At 37.3% G+C, this 19,390-nt stretch overlaps 1 protein-coding gene and 1 long non-coding RNA gene across 2 annotated transcripts in view; one reads left to right on the top strand and one right to left on the bottom strand.

Moving 5' to 3' along the window:
- Window positions 1-19,390, bottom strand: part of LOC308564454 — a 62,775-nt gene that overhangs the window by 34,088 nt on the left and 9,297 nt on the right. The window contains exon 3 of the long non-coding RNA XR_013999956.1: window positions 13,657-13,745. This is a non-coding gene — a long non-coding RNA (uncharacterized lncRNA). The remainder of the gene's footprint in view (window positions 1-13,656; window positions 13,746-19,390) is intronic.
- LOC308564436 (all-trans-retinol dehydrogenase [NAD(+)] ADH4-like) lies at window positions 153-18,280 on the top strand. The gene is made up of 9 exons (XM_081152674.1): window positions 153-247; window positions 1,841-1,942; window positions 3,004-3,145; window positions 4,563-4,650; window positions 7,858-8,089; window positions 11,573-11,833; window positions 15,081-15,216; window positions 15,692-15,830; window positions 17,966-18,280. Exons 1-9 carry the CDS (start codon window positions 230-232, stop codon window positions 17,988-17,990), a joined length of 1,143 nt encoding a protein of 380 aa, XP_081008800.1. The 5' UTR covers window positions 153-229; the 3' UTR covers window positions 17,991-18,280.

Genomic DNA, 19,390 nt, shown 5'->3' with positions numbered 1-19,390 from the left:
TGGGAGCAAAGGCTGTTGGCAGCTGAAATACGATACCACAAATGACGTGGTGAAATATGGGCAGAGATGTGGATCACAGCAACAAAAAGGAAAGTGATTGGACAATAAAAGAGCGGGGATGGTATTTATGCAATGACAGTTCAATCCAGGTTAGAGAGAAAGCATCCCGGACAGAAGTGGAAGAACTTAAATCAGAAAGAAGCTTCCAAGGCGAGTTTCCCAAAGAAAAATGGGCACTACAGGCAAAGTAAGCAAATGTACTTTTTCTTTGTTCAAGTCTTCTTTTTGTATACACTTGCTAAGGGAAGCTTGAATTTAAGCCACTCTCAGAAAGAAATTCATGTAAAGTTCATCAAAATATCCCCCATGCTAGAAATTTACTCGAAGAAAATTACTGTGGATTTGCCATAATGCTTACCACAAGGGTGTTAAATTAAATGTTATTTATGGACAAAAAAAAGAGATTTGGGTAGCTACATTATAACCATAAAATAGAATGCACATTTGTTAAAAGTAGTGTTAGAGAACATTATGGAAAGTATTCATAATATATAATAAGTAGAGAAAAGTAGATTAAAACTATCACATACAATAAGATCCCTTTTGGCGATGGCTCAAAGGACTTACCTCATAAATTACAGGCGATTTTATTTCTTCTGTTTTTATTTGTATTTTCAAACTTCCCATAATTAATATATATTGCATTTGTAAATAAGACTAATGATATTTTTAATTATAACTCAAAATTACATAACAACTATTAAAAAATATGTATTCCTGTTGTCAAAGACTGGGAAAATCACATCAAGAACAAAACTAGTAGCATTAGAATGAAGAATTATAGGTGTGTTTCTTTCTACTTTCTTTCAATGTTACTTATATTTAAAACTAAAAATATGTGAAGAGGCTGAATAAAATTTTAATTATATAATCCTGCTTAATTAATAAAATTAATTTGTAGACTCCTGCTTAATTTCTTTTTATACATTTTTAACCAAATTCTTGCAGAGACCAATTTTTTTAAATTTATATTCTACTGATAAATTTACTAATCATTTAAGCCTCACTTCTCAAACTTTCATGTGCATATGAATCACCTGAAGCTTGTTCAAATGAAGATTCTAATTTAGGGAATCTGGGACAGGGCTTGTAGCTCTATCACTTACCCTAGTGATGTCAGTAACTTCTGGTCCAAGCAACAATCATACTACAAACTTGTAAAAAACACATCTATGCTCTAGCAATAAGGACTCAGGTAATTCAGAGCTGATAACAAATCATTCAGTCAACAAATACTTATTGGACACCTACCCTGTCCAGACCCTATAATGTCTCCTCTCTGTTGCTGAGGGGGAGAAATATCAAGGCCTTTTATTAAGGTAAACTGTAATGCACCTGTTCCTTTCAAAAATTAAAAGACTGCCCTGGCCAGTGTGGCTCATTTGGGTGGGCGTCATAACGTACACCGAAGGGCTGCCTGTTCGATTCCTGGAGGGGGGACCTGCGGGAGGCAGCCGATCATTCTCACATCAATAGCTCTCTCCCTTCCAATCTCTAAATATCAATAAAATATTATTTTTTAAAAATTAAAATGCAAGCACTATAATGTAGATTATCTTCATATTTTCAATGAACATACCTTTTCTTTAAAATAATATAATTATATATAACATCCAGCCACAAACGCCATAACTCCTTTTCATGAAATTATGTATCAATATGTTTTTTAATTTTTCCAATAATACTCTCTCTTTCCATCTCCCTCCCTCCCATCTCCCCTCCCCACACCTCTCCTTGCCCTCTCCTCTTCTCTCCCTCACTCTCCCTCCCTCTCTCCCAGGTTATTAAATGCAAAGCAGCCATCGCCTGGGAAGCAGACAAGCCCCTTTGTATAGAAGAAGTTGAGGTAGCTCCCCCGAAGGCACATGAAGTTCGAATTAAGGTGAGTGGGGACTCTCCCTGGGCAGGACAGACAGGCACTAAGGTCAGACTTGGATTCTGCCAGGTCAAGCCTATGTGAGTTGACTGGGAGGCCCTGGAGTTCTCAGAGAGGGAATCATATCTTAGCTTCAGATAAGAACAGGCCTTATCCCAGCAGGGCTAATGATTAATTTTTTTCTCACTAGTTATTGATAATGGCCTTTAAATTTAACTAAAGTACCTTAAAATTAATCATAAACCTTAGGAATCAGATTAAGGAATTCATATTCAATTAGAATTAGTTATGCTTTCTTTTTGTTTTGCGGTTGCCAATTAAAAGAGAGCATTATTAAAAGGAAGATAGAGAATTTGCTTAAAAACAAGGGGAAACACTGAAGTGCTGCCCAGGGCCGCATAGGGTCTTGGTGCCCAGATGAAGGGGCAGGAGTGGCTGAGCAGGGAGAAGAGCCCACACTGAGTAGACAGATCATAGAAGGCAAACTGGGATCCTTTCTCCATTTTCCCCAGAGCTGGCTGGCCCGGCTTATGTTTTCCCTCCAACCCCCACAGGAAGGGTTTCTACATGAGAATGAATGCGATAGCCTCATGAGCAGAATCTTGAAAAATAAATAATATAAAGACACAACAACAATTTAGACAAACTTTTACCTGATATCTCACTTTTAACTATAAAGTTTTTATTACCTCTATTTCATTTCGTGTCGTTTCAACAAAATTTGAACAAGGCCTATAATCCTGTGACCTCTCCATTCCCTCTGCCTATTAGACTTTGTTTAAATTTTCCCTATTACCTTTGATTTCTCCTTCCCTGGAGACAGTAACTGCCAATTTTATCTCTTTTCATTATTTTTCCAATAACAGTAAAAGGCAGAAAACAAAGGTATAAGAGGAAAAGAATATATCCTAATATATATTTGGTGTTTTTCAAAGTATTATTTTTTTATTGAGTTCTAAGAGTGTTGTTAAGTCTGAAAGTGACATTGAAATTATCCTAAAATTATCCACTTAACAACCTCAGTGATATATTTACAGAAATAACTCAAGTATTCGGTTGCTTTGTAGATAATCGCCACTGGCCTATGCCACAGTGATGCCCATATCCTCAATCCTAAATTCACGAACGCTCTGTTCCCAGTGATCCTTGGCCATGAGGCGGCAGGAATTGTGGAAAGCGTTGGGCCAGGAGTGACCAGCTGCAAACCAGGTATTTTATTTTCTGATTCCAATTAAGTGGAAATGTCAGGATATTTCAGGGATAATTCCTGATAGATTCCTTTGCATGCTATATATTTGATCTCTGTTTACATAAGGGGGCCCTCTTTAACAAAGCAAAAGTGAGAACCACAATCTATCACAGTCCAAAAATGAGACTGAATGCTTGAAATCAGAATCATCTAGTACACTCTGGGGGCTATGGTCATACAGCACTGAGAAATTTACATACAGCACTGAGAAATTGCCCTATGAAGCTAAGCAACAAAGTTAAATTAAACTGAAGCATCCATGGAGCACAAATGACAACTAATAACAACCTCCTCTAAATAAACAGAAAACTAATTTAATATTATAAAGAATTCAAAGAACGAGGTAGCTCATTCTGTAGGTAGCTTAAGTGAGAAATGTTATACATATGCCAGTGTTAGCTTAAGGGTCTTTCTGGAAGTTTGAAAACTAAAAATAACATGTAAATGAAACATGCCAATGACTGAGACTGTTAACTTCAGATTTCATAACAGATCCACAAAATACGGAATATAGGCCATGAATCCTCACTTGTCAGACAGGATGGCCATTTCATTCTTTCTTCCTTTAATAAGAATGCTCCACACCTTGAGGTATATTAGTATCTTTCCATTCCAAACAAGATCATAACAACAATCACTTCTGAAAAGTTTGCATCCATGAAGGAATCTAGCCAACGTGGTCCCAGCTCTGCCACTTACTGGCACTGTGACCTTAGCCAGGTAAGTCACTTTTCTGTGACTCAGACTTCTGTTTTCTAAAGTGGGGACAATAATACTACCCATCTCAAATGGTTGTCCTGAGAATTAGATGAGACAATACAAGGAAGCAGTTAGAATGGTGTATGGCACATACTAAATGTTGAACAAATGTTCATTATGACTGGACTTTGGTAATCAGAGGATAGAAGCCATTTTTATATCAAAATTGAATAAAAAGTAGAAAATGTGGTATCTGAGAGTAAAACAAATGGTGAAACACGGTTTTGGTGTGAAAATTACTCTCCGTATCTAGCCTGTCACTCTCCACCTCTCCTATTATATAAGGATGTTCTATTCCACACAGCAGTTTAGGAATATAATAAATAATAGTTATGAAGCAGAGAGCTGCAAGGACAGCAGTCTCAGGTAGGACTCTTCACCGGATGCTAACAATACAGATTTGTTCCTTGACTGCCTAGCAGGGGAAAAAGAAAGAAAAAGTGTAGGTAATACTTGGGGAAATCAGCAATCTTGTAGCCGCCTATACTTTCTGCTGAACATAAATGTATACCATAAAGAATGGTGTTTTCCACTGATTCATCTGGTAGAAATTATTTATAGGTCACATTTATAATTAACACTTATAGGCACCATCTAACATACGGCTTTTCTTTCTAGGTGACAAAGTAATTCCACTCTACATGCCTCAATGTAAAAAATGCAAGTTCTGTTTGAGTCCACTCACAAATTTCTGTGCAAAACTCAGGTAAGCTCTATATATACTGTTAGTAAGATTATAAATTGGCACAGGTATTTTGAGCAGTACATTGGCTAAACCTAAATGAAGTTGAACATGGGCATACTTTCTACCCACCAATTCTACTCAGGTGCGTTCAAGGAACTCTTGCAAAATCACCCAAGGAGACATGCGCTACAATGTCCATTGCAACATTGTTTATAGGAGCAAACAACTGAAAAGGCACAAATGTCCATCAACAAGAGAATAGATTAACACACCCATTTTCAACCTTTTTCATCTCATGGCACACATAAACTAATAACTAAATCTGCAGCACACCAAAAAATATATTTCTTGCCAATCCAAAAAAAAAAATAGGTATAATTTTGATTCATTCACACAGATAGCTATTGTTGTGTTTGTCTGTTGCCATTTTTCTATTTGACAATCTAAGGGAGAAGAGGTCAGTGCCCTGGACTAAATAGCTAGGTATTGCATATTTTAAAAATTCTTGCAGCACACCAGTTTGTCAAGGCATACAGGTTGAAAATCACTGGATTAACAAATTGCTATGCAACAACACAACAGAATCCTATGTGGCTATGAAAATGGCTAAACTTGATCTACATATATCAACATAGATTACAGCTTTCCCCCTTAACTATGGTTTCACTTTCCAAGGTTTCCATAACCCATGGTAAACTGTGGTCTGAAAATATTAAATGGAAAATTCCAGAAATAAACAATTCAGTTTTAAATTGCACGCCATTCTGAGTAGTGGGGTGAAATCTCACTTCATCCTACCCCAAAAGTGCATCATTTCTTTGTCCGGCACATATACTCCCTGACTGTTAGTCACGTAGTAACCATCTTAGTTATTAAATCAACTATCACAGTATCTCAGTGCTTGTGTTCAAGTAACCCTTATTTTACTTAATAATGGTCCCAAAGAATAGTGATGCAGGCAATTCAGATACACCAAAGAAAATCCTGAAATGCTTCCTTTAAGTGAAAAGGTATGTACGTATAGGAAAAATCATAGTATATACAGGGTTCAGTCCTATCCAAGGTTTCAGCCATCCACTGGGGGCCTTGGAACGTATCCCACAATAAGGGGGGACCACTGTGATCTCACACAAACAATGTTAAGGGAAAGAAGCAAGTTGCTGACAAATATGTTCAGTAATGTGTCACATACAAAAGCAATATCATACATTGTTTATGGTTACATGTGTATTAGTAAAGGTATAAATACATCACTGGAATGATAAATGCCAAGTTCGGAATAGCAGCTACTTCTAAAGGAGAGGAGAGAGGAATGCAATGAGGCACAGTAAAGTAATTTATTCCACCGCCACATAGATATGTCTTAGAGCTAAATTTTGTTGTTGTCTTTTGTTTTGTTTGTTTTTAAAAAACATATCTTTATTGATTTCAAAGAGAGACAGTAACATCAATGATGAGAGAGTCATTAATTGAGCCCGCAACCCGGGCATGTGCCCTGACAGGGAATCAAACCCCGATCACCTGGATACCAGGTCAACGCTCAACCGCTGAGCCACGCCAGGCTGGGCTAGAGCTAAATTCTGAATCCAGGCCATAAGTTCCAGAGTCCAAAATCTTTTCTTTTTCCTTAAAGATTTTGTATGGATTTTTAGAGAGAGGACAGGAAGAGAGCACAGGGAAAAACATCCACTCGAAAGTGAAACATCAATGGGCTGCCTCCCACATACCTGAAACCCAGGGGATTGAGCCTGAAACCCAGGAATGTGCCCTGACCCAGACTCAAGCTTGCAACCTTTAGGTGGCCAGGATGACCCCAGCCAACCGAGCTACATCAGCCAGCCCAAAGCTGAATCACTTTATTCCTTACTTTACTGAAACTATAGAAAGATCTATTTGTCCTTAATGGTTACTAAAACTAGTGGTCCTACACTTACATTTATTCCTCTGCCTCAATCTCCTCATCTATGAAATGGGGATAATAATAAGGCCTATTTCACAGGGTTGTTGTAGATGTTCAAAGAATTAATACAGCCTTTTGCAAACATTTAATGAAATAACAGATTTGGACAGTGACCATCAATTCTTTCTGACATCACAAAAAGGCAGATAAGGCATTATGTGCCTCCAGATGAAAATACACACCACCACCTTTGAAGTAAGCCTACAAAAAATATAAAACCCAAATCAGGTCAAGCATTTAGATAAAACATACTAGAGGAAATTCAGGGATGGAGAAACATGTTAAACCAGATTATAGCGATGCAATCAAAAAATCCAGAATGAGGAAAACTACAGGACCAATGACTCTTCAAAAACTAAACTGCAAGAAAAAAAGGGGGGGAGAGGTGAAAATCTGGAAATTAAAAGGGATTTAAGAGATATAGCAACCAAATGCAATCTGTGGACTTACACACATTTTTTTATCTTTTAGAGATATATACTGAAATACAGTGTTTCTCCCAAAAATGTGTACACACTTTGAATGATTATAAAGTCAGTGTTTATTAACATACAGCTCATTTTCAAAATTAAGTGAGCTGTTAAAGTGTGCACACATTTTTCAGGCACACTCTGTATTTATGATGAAATAGTGATGTCTGGGATTTCCTTCAAGATAGTCCAAAATGGGGAGAGGGTAGTTGGTGGTGTGGGGGATGGAGGTGGGTAATGGATGAAACCAGATCAGCCATGAGTTGCTAATTGCTGAAGATGCGAGATGCTTACATGGGGATTCATTGTGCTATTCTTTGTATATTTATATTTGTTTGAATTTTCCATAATAACAATTTTTAAGAATACATGTAAAGCCCTTAAAAGGGCTTCTGGCACATAAAAAGTATTCAATAAAATGTTTACTATTCTCATCATTATTATCTTTAGATGACTCCTACTACATATAATATATTGTGTATTATATTATACACATTATTTACATTATATTTTAAACATTTTTACATTATGTTTTTACTCTACATTATAGTATATTATATATAATAATTATATAAAATTACATGTTATTTAAATGATATTTAATTACAAATTTTATGATATATAAATATATATGTGTGTGTGTGTGTGTATTTGGACAAAAAGTCTCAAGACATTTTTTCTATGTCTCCATATCACAAAACTGTCATAACTAATACATAATGCTTAACTTTTTTTTCAGGAAAGTAACCAGTGATCCATTACTTTCTCTTTTTTGTATATATTTTTTTAATTCTCTAGTCCATTCAAAGACCCTATTGTTCAGCAAGAAGTAATGGAAGACAAAACCAGCAGGTTTACCTGCAAAGGAAAACCAGTTTACCATTTCTTAGGGGCCAGTACCTTCTCTCAGTACAGTGTCATATCAGATGCTAATCTTGCAAAAATAGACGATGATGCAGATTTAGAGAGAGTCTGTCTGCTTGGATGTGGGTTTTCAACTGGCTATGGAGCTGCAATCAACACTGCCAAGGTAAAATGGTTAATCACCAGCTTCTATAAAATAGAAGTTATTAGGAGGCAGCGTGATAAAGCAGCTAGCATTGACTTCAAGCCCTGGCTCTGCCTTTTATCACCTCTGTGATTTTAGGCAAGTTATTTAACCTCTCTACTCCTATCTCTCTATAATAATATCTACTACAAATTACTGTGGGAATAATTAAATCATATTACATATGTAAGACATCTGGCCCAGTGCCTGGCATATAGTTGGCAACCAATTCATGTTAATTTATTTTTCTATACTAGTATGTTATATTATAGCCTATCCCTAATTTAAATACAGCCTGCTTAAATATGTCCCCTAAATATGAATTCTCATCCTGGGACAGCAGACCCAGTCAAGAGACAACAGAAACTATAGAGACCCACCCATCTGCATATGCCCACTCCTACCTTCTCCCTGATGGGACAGATTCCTCTCCCTAAACTGCAGTAAGTCATCTCTGCTTCTCACCCTATCCTTTTGTGGCTCCAATGGAGGGTCTCAGATGGCAGTCTTAATGGTGGCAAGATATGCCCCTGGAATCCCAAGCTTTTCAAAGCTGTTTAAGAGACTAGAGAGATGTCAGTATCCCTCAAATAATCTCCTTATTTAAATCTCCTTGACATCAGTCTTCATCCCTTGACTCACAATTGCAAAATGCAACTAAAATTGGTCTTTCTAAACAACATATCTGCCTATTTCACTCCCCTTTCATTACTCCTCTTTTCCTTAACTGGTTCTCCTTACTTCTCCTTGCCCAGGCTCACTGTTCCCCCAGCCTTGCCTCCAGTCACTGGGGCCTCTGGGTTTTGCACACCTTGCTCCCATCAACATGCCTGGAGAGCACCCCCACCTCTCTGGCTGACTTTTTGTATTTGTCAGTTCCTGTTGGAAAATTATTCCAGCCTTTTAGGCATGCATTAGGTGCCCTCCCAGTTTTCTCCAAAGTATCTGTGTTTGTTCTTGTCTACTTTCTTATTACACTATAGAGAGACTTCCCATTATTTCTCCTTCCTATGAGACTATTTGTTCCTTGAAGGCAAGAACTCTCTCCTGTTCATTGTGCTATCTCTGGAGTCTAGCCCTATGCCTGGCACATAGTAGGAATGTGACAACTTTTCAGGGAATGAATGAACAAAGCTAGGTTCATATGCAACCCTTAAAACATTGGGGTGAGGTTTGGTCCTCAGTTTTGTGACAAAAATTCCATTTTATCAAGTTGCTTGCAGTTGTTCGGTGTCAAGGAAGCAAAGTCGGCCTAGTGAAAATAAGAGGCTGATCTAGTAGCCAGAATATCAAGGCATGACTTTTCATTGAGAATTATATTGGCCAAGTACACAAGGATGATGCTCTTGGCCATCAGCATATTATCTACCTCCAAAACATCATTTGTTCATTCATTCATTCACTCACTCATTAATAAAAATTAAAAGGTGTATGGGAAGCCACACTACAATCTGAAGGCTCCTGGAGGAAAGGTGTTAGTGGGGTGGATTAACAGCCCATGTGACTTGGGCAGTCAGGGCACATTCTCCTGTAGATAGCGCTGGAGTCCCGGGGAAGAGCTATTGCTCTTTGGGCTACACACATCCCCTTTTCTGGACTCCATGCAGACTCTCACCTTCTACTACTATAATCTTTCTTCGGGAATAACAACACTAGAGCTTCAGCTACTGTTTTCTTTTAAATCTACTCAAAGTTGATCTAAATTCCCAGGACATGTTCCTCTTGCTGCTGAGGAACAGCTAAACCACCTCAGGGTCAGAAGCAGCTCTAGAAGAAAAATAACTCCTAGAACCAAGTAAACGGAAGTGAAGTAGCAATAATTCTAGACAAAAGGCAAGACCCTTAATAAAGTTTAATTTACTTCTCGGAAGAAAAGTGATGCAACAACTCTGTATAATTATTGGGGACCTCCCACAGCAGCACCAGAACCCGGGTTCATTTTAATTTGCTCATATCCTTGATGGCCAAATTAATCACATTTCACAGAGATCTTTGGAAGTATGCAAATGTCCTGAAACAGTGTTGTGTGCAGATAGAAAATCAAATGGGGAGGGCGTATTTTACAGTGACCACCCCAGTACTGCAATCTAAAGTGCTTTTACACATTGGGGTCTGGCTATATGATACAACTAGTGCAGTGTATTCAATTTGTACACTGTTGTGAGCTGGCCAGAGAATCCAACTACTGCACACAACATTGCTGCAGTGGGAAAAACGCATTTCCACTCTCGATGAGACGGGCAAGCTTCTTAGCACACTCTCTGCAGAAATATACACAGTGTCCCAAAAAAATGTATAAACACTTTAACAGCTCATAGCTCAATTTTGAAAATAAAATGCATTTTAATAAACATTGCCTTTATAATTACTCAAAGTGTGTGCATACATTTTGTGGAGATACCCTATATTTGGAAATAAACTAAACACATGCCACAATAATACAGTAAATAGTACAGTGTATATAAAACATTATTCTGAATATTTACACATGTATTTTTATTCCCCCTGAATAGCATACCCAATATCATGCATAAAGTAAAAGCGCATTCTCTCTATTTCTTAGCAATTTTGTTTCCGATACTTCTGGAGGGCACATATTTTTCTTTCCCTTTTGTTTATGCTTTAATTTAAACAGTTTCTCTTCATCATTAGAAAATATTAATTAAGCATCTCTCTATGCAGCATTTTTTTTTTTCCCACTACCTCACTCTACAGAGTAACATATTCAAGTTGGCACTACTTTTTGATTGAAGAACCAAGGAAAGTTTGTGGGGAGAGTGTTATTTACGTCAAGCCAAAAATATAGATTATACTCTTATTAAAGGAATTAAGGTGAAAAGTACAGCAGGCTGAAGGAACAGCATGAACTAAGACATGAGGAAAAGAAAGTGTGACAGTTTGTTTTGGCTGTGTACTGAGAATATCACAGAGATAAAATCGGAAGGTGATAGGGGTCAGATAGTAAAAAGCCTCCAATGCCATGCAGCCATGCAAGGAAATGTGGATCTCATTACATTTAAATAAACTGATCATTGGGATGACTGAGTTAATTCGCACTTAGAGAAACATTAGTGCTCATTCAAAACTGTGACATTAACACAACCAAATAAGGCCCATTAGAAATACAGAAATCAAATTACTTCTCATCTATTTAAAAGGACAAACAATGAAGCCTTTGTAATCTGTGAACTTTCTAATTTTGTTGTGATAACACTAAAAAAGAAAACAAGGAAATGATTTCCACTTGGGCTTGTTCCTTATAAATTGATGATCCTAATGGCCCTCAAACGATTCTCCAAATTTAGTCAGTGACTCATTCATTTTCCCATGATACATTTCCCAAGTGTGGCTACATCACTTAGTCTTAGTCTTAGTCTTAGAATATTCCTGTGCCCACCTCACCCTGCACCTTTAAAAAAATGTGGGACCAGCTGCTTTAAGTTAACATGATTTTCCTGTATGCAGGTTACCCCAGGTTCTACTTGTGCCGTCTTTGGCCTGGGAGGCGTCGGCCTTTCTGCTTTAATTGGTTGTAAAGCAGCAGGAGCTTCCAGAATCATAGCTGTTGATATCAACAGTGAGAAGTTTGCAAAGGCCAAAGCCCTGGGAGCCACTGACTGCCTCAATCCTAAAGACCTACAGAAACCCATCCAGGAGGTCATCATTGAAATGACCAATGGGGGTGTGGATTTTGCACTTGACTGTGCAGGTGGATCTGAAGTCATGGTATGTATATTTGTATAATACTACATAAGAAATAATATTTATTAACATTAATCAACATTGATAGTATGTATGTATTAATGTATTTATTCATTTCATATTTAATATTAATATATTTATAGGTCTATAAATTATGTTTATATATTAAACAATGTTTATTAATAATATATTAGCTATTGTGTAGTGTATTATAATTGGTATTTATCTATTAATAATTATTACTGATTACTACTCAATATTAATTTGTTATTAATATTTGTTTATTTTTCCACATGAAATTCAGAGAAAATTTAGAAATGAAATTTGTTAAAGAATTGTGCCTGGAAGAAGTGAGCAAAAAAATGATAAAAGGATAGGCAGATTTTAAGGAGGAGTAAGAGAAAGGACCTCTGTCGCCCTAACAGCAGAAGGTACCCCCTCCCATCAAAAGCAGAGCAGGGAGAGGCCAGCAACCTACACACAATCCAGTTCTGTCCATTGGACTCAATAAATGGGGTGCAAAATTAGGTCCAAATTACTTATTCTAATTTTCAACATACTAAATACACATACACTGCAAAACTAAAAACTCAGTCTTTTCTTCCTAAACACTACAATTTTGTATCACTCAGATTTCTTCTCTTAGGACAGGCTCCCTGACTTGCAGGGCCCGTGAAGCTACCCCTGTCTATTCTATTCTAACCTGGAAAGCGGAAAGAGCCAACCTCAGGGGCAGCAGATGGAAAAGTTAACTTGCCAGAGTGTCTAGGCTTTTATTTACACTTTCGTTCAGCATGGCTCCTAACACCCTCCTCTAGGAGGGTGTTATAAAAATAAAATTCTATACTTCAATCAGGAGCTGGTGAGGTCCCCAGAACAGAGCGGAGGCCAGGAAGAGCTGCTGAGAGCAGCAGGCTGCCATTCCTGGATCTTTCCTCCCAGAATGGTTTCATTGTAATAATATAACTGTTTGAAGGAGGATGTGGAAGGTAATAAGCACTCAGTAAATGTTAGCTCTTACTGACAATTCATGCATTAAGAGCTCCTGTCCTGCACTGCTCCCTGGGTTCAGAGCTTCAGGGCCTGCCTTTTAATTGTCCTTGGCACGAGCAGCTTACAATGTGCCACATCCATTCCTCCACTTTTCACAGCTCAAATTTCTTACAAACATTGAAATTCAGCCTATTTACCTTATTTCCCTAGTACAGATATTCTCAACACTGGCTATACTTTTTAAGTGCCTGGGGAGTTGTTTTTTAGAATCGGTGAATGGGTACACCTTAGATATTCTCAAGAGTTGGGGGCCCAGGTGCCAGTATTTTTTACAAGTTTCTCAAGGTGAGAACCATTGACCTGAAACTTGACAGATCCTATTATTAACTTATTATACCAAAAAATGCATCAGAATTATGGAATAGGATTACACTGGAACCCAAATTTTAAAGGATGTAATTCAATCATAAAAAGATGAGCTAGCTACCTATCCTTTCACCAAAAGTTTCCATAACCAGGGAAAGTTAAATTTGTGGATTGTAGAGGAGATTCCACCAATCTCTATGAACTTGATTTCTATGAACTCTCATGTTCTTAAGCAGCCTAAAAAACACAACAGAACAATCAGAAAGTTATAATAATTGAAAATTTTATAAGATTTTGAGATTCAAAATAATACTCAGTAAAAATGATCAGAGGCTACTAAATAAAAACCTGAATTTGCATATAATACCCATTTAACTAAGTCATCATCATAAACATTAATTCCTTGCTTGAAGAAAAGCTCAAAAATATAGAAAAAGCAACAGGAAAATATATTTTTTTTGAAAATAGAAATCAATGTAAGCACCTACCGTAAGGTGACCAGTATTACCTGTGGTCTTTTCCCCTCAACATGAATCGATGTTCTATATATATATATATAAAGTTTCTGCCATAAAAACTACAAAAAACAGAAGAGTTTCTATTTAGAAATGTTACAAATTCTCAAAACAATAAATAAACACATAATCAAGTAAAAATTTCAGAATAGATTCTAAAACTTCTAGGGCACTATCTTCTGTCATTAGTATGACAGGGAGAGAGAAGATGGAGACAATTTACTATACTTCAAATTCCTTGTTGCACATAATGATCAGTGATGAAAAAGAACTCTACTTCCTATTGGAACTTCTATAAAAGTAAAACTGCCCCCACAGGTCAGAGTCTAGCTGCCTGCTGACTACGGCAACGGATGGGGGACAAAGTCTACATTCCTCTTCTACAACACTAGTCTCAAACACATTCTGTTTATTTACCATAGGACTCTTAAGTGGAATGGCCCTCCACAGGTTGTCTTCTTAAACTTATTTACACTTCCAGTCTTCAGAGTTTTATCTTCATCCCAAACAGGCAGCAGGCTAAGATAACAATGTTTTCTCTTTCTCTCATGCAAAGCTCAATGCAACTCCCCCAGGCCACTGTGTTCTATGTGGTGAGCCACCAATCAAGGAAGTTCAAATTTGTGGCTTCACCATCTCAACATGAGGTCCTCCTGGTTGTTACACAGGAGAAGGGACAGGTGGCAGGATGTACACTGGCTGTTCTGTTTTGGCTATGAAATGACACATCACTTCTGCCAAAGCACATTGGCCAGAACAGGTCATACAACTCCACCTAACTGCAAGAAAGCATTAAAAAAATGGAGGGAAGCAGATGAAATGTTTCATGAGAAGCCAGTGTCATTTTAACTGTTTTGCCCTCTATTTTAAATGGCATTTATTTTCATTTATCCTACATTGAGATCCACTAAATTTACAGAATATGCCTCATCTTAGATTCTTTTGAATAATCACCATCTCTCCATGACTTTAAAGATTTTGATTCTATGTCCCCGGAAATTGCAAAATTTTACAATACCTTGTCAAATACCAGGTCAAAACCTTGTCGACTTGATTTTGCAATATCGTCTATTGATCTTTCTTAATTTCATATATGTGTATATTTCTTGATATACAATGATATGAATTCAGCGTAACTATGGTATTACACAGGCTGAAATCATATGTTCTGTTTCTTTCTAACATCGTCTTTGATGAAGCTCTAAAGTTTATTGAATGCTCTATGTGAAACCAAGCCTCAAGCCTCAATCTACAACACTATGACCTCATGAGACTGACTCCCATGATCTCATAAGCAGAGTTGTTTCAATTTTCCCTGAAACATAGTACATAGGCACACTAAAGACATGTTCTACTTTTCTATTTACTCGGCTAGTCTTTTCTGTTTGACCTTTCAGAAAGCAGCCCTGGATTGCACAACAGTAGGTTGGGGATCCTGTACTCTCATTGGAGTAGCCATTGGTGACAAAGGATTGACTGTTTCTCCAATGGACATACTAATGGGCCGTACTATCAATGGATCAATATTTGGTGGTCAGTTTTTTTTTCTTTTAATTTTCTCCATACTAGTACTCAAATTGTTACAGCAAAGGTTATCGAATAAAAAGTAAAATAACTTGCTTAAATATTGAATCTAAAGAATATATCTAAAGACTACACAAAATCTATTCTATTAATTACTTGAGAGTAAACAGTTTGACCAGAAGGATAACTATAATTTTCAAACTGAAATTCTATTTGCATGAAAATGAACAAACATAGAGGAACAAAAGGCAAACTTGGAACAGAGATAAATTCTTATCTAGAAATAAAAAATAATCTTAACTTTTTCCTATGAAGAAAATTTTAAAGTAGGTAAAATTATAGAAAATTAAAAATGATAGGGGTTTTCATCTCTTTGGAGCAAGCTAAATCTGACCAAGTAATTTCATTCATTCAACAAACACTGATAAACTACCTGTTCATGTCCAGCACCATGTGTTTATTTGGACTTTTGGCCAAATTATAGGTTGGAAAGGCAGAGATTCTATCCCAAAGCTGGTTACTGATTACAAGAATAAGAAGTTCAACCTGGATGCATTGGTGACCCATACCTTGCCTTTTGAAAAAATCAATGAGGCATTTGATCTAATGCACCAAGGAAAAAGGTAAATTACCAAACAGAAGGGTAAGTGGTTTCAAAAGCTTTTATAATGATTCTATTTTTATCTGATTTTAAAAACTAATCAGTTTCTTTTCTGACATTTTCCACATCATCAGACAAACCAGAGGTTTTTAAAAGATGAAACAGTGGCCATTTGGGGTGGGGGACCACTTCCTAGGTTCCTACTCTGTTTCCATAATGAACACTGCCATACACTGTTCCAACATCGAGGGGTGGTGTAAACTGACACATATTTTTCTTTCACAAACAATCACTTAGTTGAGGCTGCTCCTTAGAGAGGTTTCTATATTATACCATGAGGACCCTCAGTGCAACATAGTCATGACTTGAATCATTACATTCTACAATTTGACAAAGAGTGCACACTGTAGGCCCATCTTTACTAGAATCAAGTGAAAACCATAGAGATGTGAGGTGTGAGTGGCAGGTATCAGATGCTTAAAGGATGTCCCAACTCTCTCATTACCTTGCTTTGTCATAGGTCTCCTATAACATACATCTCATCCACAAGTTTAGCTCTGTTGTGCTCCCTTGGCATGGACCCTGAGAACTAATTTATCAAAATGTCCCAAGTGGGGGATCCCTAGCAATTGGGGAGTAAGACTAGGATCAATAATTTTGGTTAAAATGATGGAGCAGAGCCTTGATCAATAGAAATAAATTTGGGCAAGACACCAGAAACAGTGTGGCACAGAGGAGATGCAGGACAAAAAAGCAAAGAAAAGAGAAGACATTACAAAAGACGGGGGGAGAGGGGAATCCTAAAGTGAAATGACAGGAGTTTGAAGCAGAGAAGCAATGTGACAAAAGAAGAAAATAGGCCCATGGTGTAAGGATCTAGGCTACTTCATGGAGTAGAAACCTGAGAAAATGTCCCTACTGACTGACATGAACTCCCTGATTTGAAACATGTTAACTACAACATCTCAAAAAATTTCAATAAAAAGAAAAATCAACATTATTTTTTAAGCTACACTAAGTGACTTAGTGTAAAAGCTCAGAAATATCTTGCACAATCTCAAAATCCCTGTATTCCTCAAATTAGGAGTTGGGTTGGGTTTGGGGCCTTGGACCTTGGCACTCATAGTTCTTCCACCAAAACCCATTTGCATCTAGAGTTCTCAGTCATGGATATACCCAAGAAGGAATGCTAAGTGGCAGCCAAAGGGAAAATGTTGCATTGCTTTAGTAATAACTGGTCAAGTCTCCCATACTCTGAAAATAGGTGTGGTAATCACTGGTAGAATGGAGACCTAGGGGAAACACCTGAATGAGGCCTCCTGCTCTCCCTCTGGCCCACTGAGAAGACCACCTGACTGCCCACACAGATGGAAAGGTGGCAACAGGCAAGGCAGAGGGTGGGCCTTCCCACGTGTGCTTACCAGATGGGTACAGGTAACACAATTGAGGACAGGCTCTCGTGTCATACAAACTGCACAGTAGCAAGGAAGTGGAGGAGAGGAGATGGGATACAACAATGGACTGGTCTGTTAAGGTGCAGTGACGCTGACTCATGGTGAGGAAAGGACACAGAGGTTCTCCCTCCACAGGGAGGTGGAGCTTCCAGTCCCTGAGTGAAGAAAACACTTATGCATGGCAACCCACAGCTCCAGCAGTAAGGTCCAAAGGAAGGAATTCCTTCTCCTTCAGGTTATTCCCCATTTTGCTACTACATGTAGAAGGACTTAATCAGGGGGAGGAATTTGGTTTCTCAGAAAGTAGCTTCCCAACATACCAACCACCTCCTCTTTTATGCCCAATGTGCCTTGGGCTACAGAAGAGCCAAGAACAGGGACTATTCCAAGACAAAATAGTCACTACCACATGGCTATGCTCTACTTCTCCACAGCACCACTAGGCAACAACACCACAAAGTCCTCCACTGGGGCCAAGTGAGGGTCCCCAATTCTCACCCAGCTTATGGGTACTATATATAAAGTATTATCAATGCCAGAAATAAAAGAGTATAATAAGAGAAAAGAAATTAGGCTTACCAAATTGTGTGTCTATAAAGAAAGATTAAATCAACTCCTGAAATGAAAACACTAAAATTATTTGTGAGTTTTGGTTAAATTTATGATGAAAATTATACATAATTTTCAATATAATTGTTGACAGCATTCGGACAGTCCTGATCTTCTGAAGAACCCAGGAACAATTTGGAAGACTATCTGACTGAATCTGAACCTGTCTTCTTAATTTATCATCTGATATGATGAACCAAGGATCACCATGAATTTAAACAAATATTTACAGTTAACATCTCAATATCAAATAGCTATAAAGATTACAGGATTTTAATAAAACACATTCATATTTCCTGTGTTAAATAACTATGAGAACTGGTGTGTTTATGAATAGAATCATATGATGTTTGGGAATTGTTAAAAATTAGTTCTGGAGAAGAGGGAGTAAAGAATAAAGGGGTAATAAAAAAACTACATTGCCTACATAGTCACAATTTTTTAGGGTGGGTGATACATATATGGGGCTTCAGTATACTGTCTACTTTTGTATATGTTTAAAATTTCCCATAACATGCCCGGCCGGGCATGGCTCAGCGGTTGAGCATCGACCTAGGATCCAGGCGATCAGGGTTCGATTCCCAGTCAGGGCACATGCCTGGGTTGCGGGCTGCAGCCGATCAATGGTTCTCTCATCATTGATGTTTCTATCTCTCTCTCCCTCTCCCTTCCTCTCTCTGAAATCAATAAAAATATATATTTTAAAAATAAAATAAAATAAAATTTCCCATAACAAAAAATTTTACTAGAAAACATCACATATAGTGCAAAACATACATATATCTTTAAAATATGTATCACATATATATAATGCTGTTATGTAATTTCTGAGTTCCAATAAACTACAAGCTACTCTTTGTTAATGAGCTGCTAAGTACTTTCCTTTCTAACATCTGTTCATTTCTTTTCACTTAGCCCCATTTTACCTCCGTGAACTATAATCACAAGTACTAGGATATCAGAAGTTATACAAGTAAGTAATATGAAACTGAAGACTTTTAAAAAGAAAATACACCTCTATACTCTCAAATTTCCATCTTCATTAGATAATTGCCCTTTTCATCTGTGATCATTTTTATAGCATATGTTTAGAGGTTTAGAGAGTTTAATGATCTGTAATTGCCACTAAGTAATCTATTTTCTATGGCCAACTAAAAGTGAAAAAAAGCAATGTACTTAAAGTAATGTAAACAGGATATTTATAGCTACAAGATTTAACAGATAATAAGATTTATATGAAAAACAAAATGAGAGTTTTCAAATGATTACACTCATAGATTGCACATGACCAGTTTAAGGATAAGACAAATGATAATTTGGGCCAAGAAACAAAGACTAGTCCTCAGCTTAGCATAATCTCTGAAACCCACCAGTTTTTAAAAAAATGTTTACCACATATTGACTTCTGAGAGAAGATAAACTTCCCCCAAAGCTTTGGGGGAGGAGGGTGATATAGCAGGCAGTTAGATAAACATAAGCAGAGTAGGAAAAATGGGCCAGGTTGAGAAGGTCCCCAGGG

Source organism: Miniopterus schreibersii (genome assembly GCF_964146895.1).
Source record: "Miniopterus schreibersii genome assembly, chromosome: 1".
NCBI classification, from domain to species: Eukaryota; Metazoa; Chordata; class Mammalia; order Chiroptera; family Miniopteridae; genus Miniopterus; species Miniopterus schreibersii.
Note: the sequence above shows the minus strand (reverse complement) of the source record. Positions and strands in the feature narration are given on the sequence as shown.